The following is a 5,581-nucleotide window of genomic DNA, read 5'->3' as shown; positions in this document are numbered from 1 at the left end:
AAAGTATGGAAGAATTAACATGATTGTAACATTTGGAAACTTTAATTTATTTGATTAGCATCCTTTTCGGTAAGTTCTGGAGACTGATAGCAACAACTGGAACAAAAATTTCCTACTGTCAGCTTTAGAAAAGTGGAGAATGAGCATCTCTATCTGTAAAGAATCCACATTATAAATGCGATAACTATGGGTATACACGTGGTCGAGAGCAACTAGCGGAATGACGAGGACTTCAAGTAATTGCTCTTGGTTTTGCTTTAATTTATATGTTTCTTGTTAAGTGCAAACAAATGTACTCAAACTACAGTATATATAATCCTCTTAGGCAGAGAATAACAAGATATTTGTAGATGCTGATTAATAATGGCTAATAATATCACTGTCCCTATCGGCATAATCTTTTACATGCAGCTTCAGGATAACTACAGAATTTGAAGAATACAAGAACCTTATAACTTTATAATTCTTCAACTTTATGTCCACACAAAGAATAATAAGAACCCCACATTACAACTATTTATAGGAGAAGAGTAGATGATGAACCATAGTGCTTAATTAAACATTGATGGCTAATCAATTGGGTTGTCTCTTATCAGAAGCCGAGAAGATGAGCAATATCCTGACTCTAGTGAATGCATTCAAAGCCTTTGACTCGGACAATGACGGGTCGATTACTTCTGCAGAGCTTGGCGGAATTTTGAGCTCCCTTGGTCACAATATTAGTGAACAAGATTTGAGAGCAATGATGCAGCAGGCAGACACAGACAAGGATGGGCTGCTGAGCTTAGAGGAGTTTTTGGAGATGAACACCAAAGATATGGAACTTGGTGGCCTTCGAAATTTCCTTACATCAGTTTTAGAATCTGTGGATGCTGATGAGGATGAGATTTTGACGGGAGAGGAGCTACATGAAATAGATTTCTACTCACTCTAGCCAATTGTCAGGATATGATTGTTGCTATGGATGGAGATGGAGCTGTGAGCTTTGATGAACTTCAAGTACTAGTGAACTCCCTCTTCGATTAATCGTCAACAACTATTTACTATACGTGGGTTATATTATATCCAAATGCTGATTATGTGAAACAATAAGCATATAATAATTTATCTTCTTAAGTCCTCTGTGTTTTTGTGAGTAAACATTAATTATTATTGATGTGTGATAAAAATAGAAGGGATTGAACATTTCATACATGCTTGCTGATATTGATATTCGATATAATGAGATTGTTTCTTTTAGATAGAGATAATCCAAATCCTAATCTCAAAAACGATCGGAGGTCTCAAATGATGAGTCACCAATTCTGTTTGTTATCAAATAAAGATAAAGTTAAATTATACAAAAAAATGGGCCAGGAACTAGATTTTCCCACATGATCAAAATTGCCTTTTTCGGTCATATATATCCGATTTCTTTAAGAATTTTATTCCTCAGTAAATTTCACCCATGCACGTGTATGATAAATTATTGCTTGTTGAAAATTTAGTACTGTGCTTTTGAAATATACTGACAGTGGTCCATGGCAGTGATGTATTTGTAGGCGTAGTACATCATGAATTAAATCAATTTGAGCTACTTCAAGCTCTAACCAATAGCCATAGCCTTTGAATTTGTCGACACACTCTGGCGTTGCTGGCTTTTAGAATTTATTCTTTATTCTTTACGTATTGTAATGGTTCACCATTATCTCATTAGCATAAAGGTTTGTAGAATGTGAATGTCGTTCACAGAGAGAGAGAGAGAGAGAGAGACAAATTCTGCATATGCATAAATGCATCAATTATTTATTTATATGCGGTGGTTTTAAATCTTATTTGCTCTTAGATTTCCCTCAATACTTATCTCTTTCCCCTATGTCATTATTTAAAAATGCCAATAATTTTAGTGATAATGATACTACCTTTTTAGTGTGAGAAACCAGGTGTCTAGTCAACAACTTCAATTTTGCTTATTAATAGTACTAAAGAAATGCTTACTTTTCCTAATATCAAGTGAATAATATCACTAAAAAGGAACCATCATCCAACCATGGGATGAAAAAAGAGTAAAAAGATTTAATATAAGAGGTACTATTAAAAGTAATCATTAAAAAAATTTATTTAATTATATATTTTAAGATCTCAAAACATTAATTGAGACAGGGATCAATTAACCTGCATACCCCGATTAAAAAAAAATCACCAAAAATGTGTTTAGTGTGTTGTCTGATACTTGAGGCCGCAGATCCAAGTCCAAATACTATGTACTTCGCTAATTATGTCTGAACATTGAAGCCAATAGTAAGATAGTTTGTCGTTTTAGAGGATCATTCACTGCACCACATTAACTTCATACTTATCCAGTTGAGTCAAAGTTCCGAAAAAAAACAAGTAAATTACAGCTAGCCAGCTAGGGTTTTCATTTTTCCGTGCTTCTCCTTGCTTGATGGGAGGTTTTCCCATTAAATGTCTTCGAAGTCTACAAGTAAGCGAGCTCTCGTCAATTTCGATGTCAATTCATCTACAGTGTCTTAAACTATCTCTCTTGCTATTTTTTTCCTTGTATATAATTATAAAGTATAGAGTGGAAAGGAAGAAACTTTTTCCTACTCTAACGAAGAATATTGGTTTGGGTGAAGATCAAGAAAGTTGATAATGGAGGGGAGAGAACCGGAGCTGAGATTGTTTGATAGCAGTGAAGAGCTCGATTCATGCTTTGCCGATTACGTTTATCAAATTTCAGAATCCGCTGTCAATGAGAGAGGCTCTTTTTCCCTTGTTATCTCCGGGGGAGATATGGCAAACCGCTTAGGGTTCTTAATTTTTCCTTATTCTTTTTTATTTTTTATTTTTCACACAAAAGCATGGAGTTTTATTCGCATCCTTTTCAAGTTCCTCCTGAAATATCATTTTGTTAAATACTTGTTTTTCTCATACATGTATTTGTTATGTAGAAAACTAACAAGACCTCCATTCTTGAAAACGGTGGATTGGTCAAAATGGCATGTGTTTTGGGCTGAGGAGAACGTGGTTCCTGATAAGAGGCACCCTGATAGTTTCTACAGGCAGGCCGCAGAAGCTTTCATCTCCAAGGTTCCCTCTCTCTCTCTCTCTCTCTCTGAATAATTTTGTGACGTAATGTCTTTAACTTCCTTGGCTATGATAGATATTAGAATAAATAGTAAAGAAGTTGGAGGTATACAACTTACACAGATTTGGCTTGTTTTCATTTTTGCGAAAGATCAGAAAAATAAAATGTCTTCACTCATTATAATAAATCTGGACATATGGACAGAGAACGTGCCAAGATCAAATTTTTATTTCAAACTCATTTGCATTTCATTCTAGTCTCATGGTCATGTTATATGTTTCCTGTTGCCATTTTTTTTTTTTTTTTGGTTTAACAACGACTATTCCTCTAAATAAACACAAAATAAGCTGGATCATAAAGGATTACTCCCTAAATTTCCGCGTAATTAACAGCTGATCTTATCAGTCTGCTCATACATTATTGAGACAGATTTTGTGCACATTATTTGGCTGTAGTAGGTATATTATGTTCAAAGTACTACTGCATATTATGTTTAAGTTTAGATCGACAGTAGCTTAACATACGAACTCTCTTCTTTTATTTTTCCGATTGGTAAAATTTTCCTTTAATAATGTGTTTAAATTTTTTTTTTTCTGCTTGGTTTATGGTAAGACAGGTTCCCATAATGCCGACGCATGTTGTTTCCGTGAGACACGGCGTGCCGGGAGAGTCGGCCGCCAATGGCTACGAGTTCTCCATCAGACAGCAAGTAAGAAGAAGAACGGTTCCTGTTTCTCCATCTAGTGACTGCCCCAGATTTGACCTTGTGCTCTTAAATCTGGGAAACAACTGCCACGTGGCGTCTCTTTATCCTAATCATCCAGTCTTAGAAGAGGACTCCCAGTGGGTTGCCTGCGTGTCATCTGACGCGTCTAGAGAGAGCGTGACACTGACTCTACCAGTTATAAACGCTGCTGCAAACGTGGCTATCGTGGCCTCCGGGAATGATGTGGCCCGTTCGTTTTCGCATGTGATGATGGAACCGAAGGCGGATGAACCTTATCCAGCCCAGTTGGTCGGGCCCAAAGATGGGAAGCTGGTTTGGTTTGTAGATGCTGCTGCTGCATCCTTGTTCCTACATGGCCACGGAACTTCTGCCACCTGAACGTTTTTAATTGTAATTTGTAATCAAGTTAATTAGTAAGTTTTAATAAAATAATATGCATATTTAATTGTATCTGAATCTTTTCATTTTGTACTTGTGATTATGTCATGTTTGCAGCTGCAGGCGTTGAATTAGAGCAATGTGATGGCATATATAAAAGCTGTCTAAAGATTTTAATAATATTTGTTTTTTATTCTTCAGTTCTTCTTCATTGAATGAATGCACCTATTAGTAAATTACTAAATATAAACAATAATATATGCACAAAGATATTTATTGGATTTGGGTCTCAACTCAAATTAAGTGTTGGACCGGCCCATGATTAAGGATGACGGCAAGACCCGGGCCTGGGGATTCAACCAGGTGAACGCGGCCCAAGAATTTGCGATCCCTTATACCAGTCCCCCATGAACTTATCTTTCGACAACAGTTTCCTGCAGTTCCAAACTCTTCAAAGGCATTTCTCCTCAATGTATGATTGTTTTGCTCTTTCGAAACTTCGAATTATTTTATATTACTTATTTATTTAGTTCTTATTTCTGTGGACTTGACAAATCGACCGAAAAGAAGCGGGTAATGGAATTGTTTGTATCTTCATATTGTTCCTGATTTCTTCTGCTCTGTTTGTAAGATTATTTACAATTGAGGGATTTGCTTGTATGTGCATACATGTATATACATCATTCTTTGCATAAGTAGTGTGGTATTTAAGTATTTTAGTTGAGCTTAGGTAAGTTTATGGGTGAAATTTTGATGTATTGAAAGTTAATACTTGTGCGGATTATTCGTGGATATCTTTATTATAGAGTAGTAGATACCAATTTTCTTTTCTTTAAATACATATCATGGTTTCTCTAATGAAGCTCCATGAAATGTGGATCTATGCCTTTAAGGTTTTAGAAAATTGTCACAGAGAACAATTTAATTTGGGTTTTTTTTGGCTTACAAGTTAATGTGTTTTGATGAGAACTTTGACAAATTTTTTGTATTTTATTCTTTTTTAATTTCTGAATTTTTTACATGTTAGTCTCGTTTGGTACTCTTTGGTTTAATTAATTTCTGTTGTTTTTTTTATTGGCTTAACTGTATCATATGATATGTACCTTATATCAAGCATTCATGTTTGCTTATTGTATTCTTCTGAGAAATCAAGTTAATGACGATTGGAATAATTTCTTGATTGCTGTATTTTATGATTGGATCTGTTGGGTAGGTGCTAGTTTTTATTGACTTGGAGCAAAGTGTAGTGAAGATTTGAGATCATGCCGCGGCGATCTTTATGGAAGGGTAGTTTTATTGATGCATTCCTGATGGGACTGAAGAATCGGAAAGATCTTCTTTCGAACAAGAAAGTTTGGTCTCGTCGATCTTCCATTTTGCCTGAATTCCTTAATAGCACCATACGA

At 35.4% G+C, this 5,581-nt stretch overlaps 2 protein-coding genes across 2 annotated transcripts; both read left to right on the top strand.

The window, feature by feature from the left end:
• Positions 1-528: 528 nt before the first annotated feature.
• Positions 529-1,194, top strand: LOC116131564 (probable calcium-binding protein CML29). Its single transcript, XM_031417215.1, is given in 2 exon segments — positions 529-914; positions 917-1,194. Coding segments are annotated over 2 exon segments (459 nt in total). The 5' UTR covers positions 529-565; the 3' UTR covers positions 1,027-1,194.
• A 1,178-nt stretch (positions 1,195-2,372) lies between these two features.
• Positions 2,373-4,375, top strand: LOC116131548 (probable 6-phosphogluconolactonase 2). The gene is made up of 3 exons (XM_031417199.1): positions 2,373-2,792; positions 2,934-3,072; positions 3,687-4,375. Exons 1-3 carry the CDS (start codon positions 2,635-2,637, stop codon positions 4,173-4,175), a joined length of 786 nt encoding a protein of 261 aa, XP_031273059.1. The 5' UTR covers positions 2,373-2,634; the 3' UTR covers positions 4,176-4,375.
• The last annotated feature ends 1,206 nt before the right edge of the window (positions 4,376-5,581 follow it).

Source organism: Pistacia vera, unplaced genomic scaffold, assembly GCF_008641045.1.
Source record: "Pistacia vera cultivar Batoury unplaced genomic scaffold, PisVer_v2 Contig234, whole genome shotgun sequence".
In the NCBI taxonomy this organism is placed as follows: domain Eukaryota; kingdom Viridiplantae; phylum Streptophyta; class Magnoliopsida; order Sapindales; family Anacardiaceae; genus Pistacia; species Pistacia vera.
This window is presented reverse-complemented; position numbering and strand designations above follow the sequence as displayed.

Coding starts and splice junctions, on each gene's coding strand:
- LOC116131548 (XM_031417199.1), top strand. CDS start 2,635: ATGGAGGGGAGAGAACCGGAGCTGAGATTGTTTGATAGCAGTGAAGAG. Junction 2,793..2,933: donor GATATGGCAAACCGCTTAGG/GTTCTTAATTTT, acceptor TTTGTTATGTAG/AAAACTAACAAGACCTCCAT. Junction 3,073..3,686: donor CAGAAGCTTTCATCTCCAAG/GTTCCCTCTCTC, acceptor ATGGTAAGACAG/GTTCCCATAATGCCGACGCA.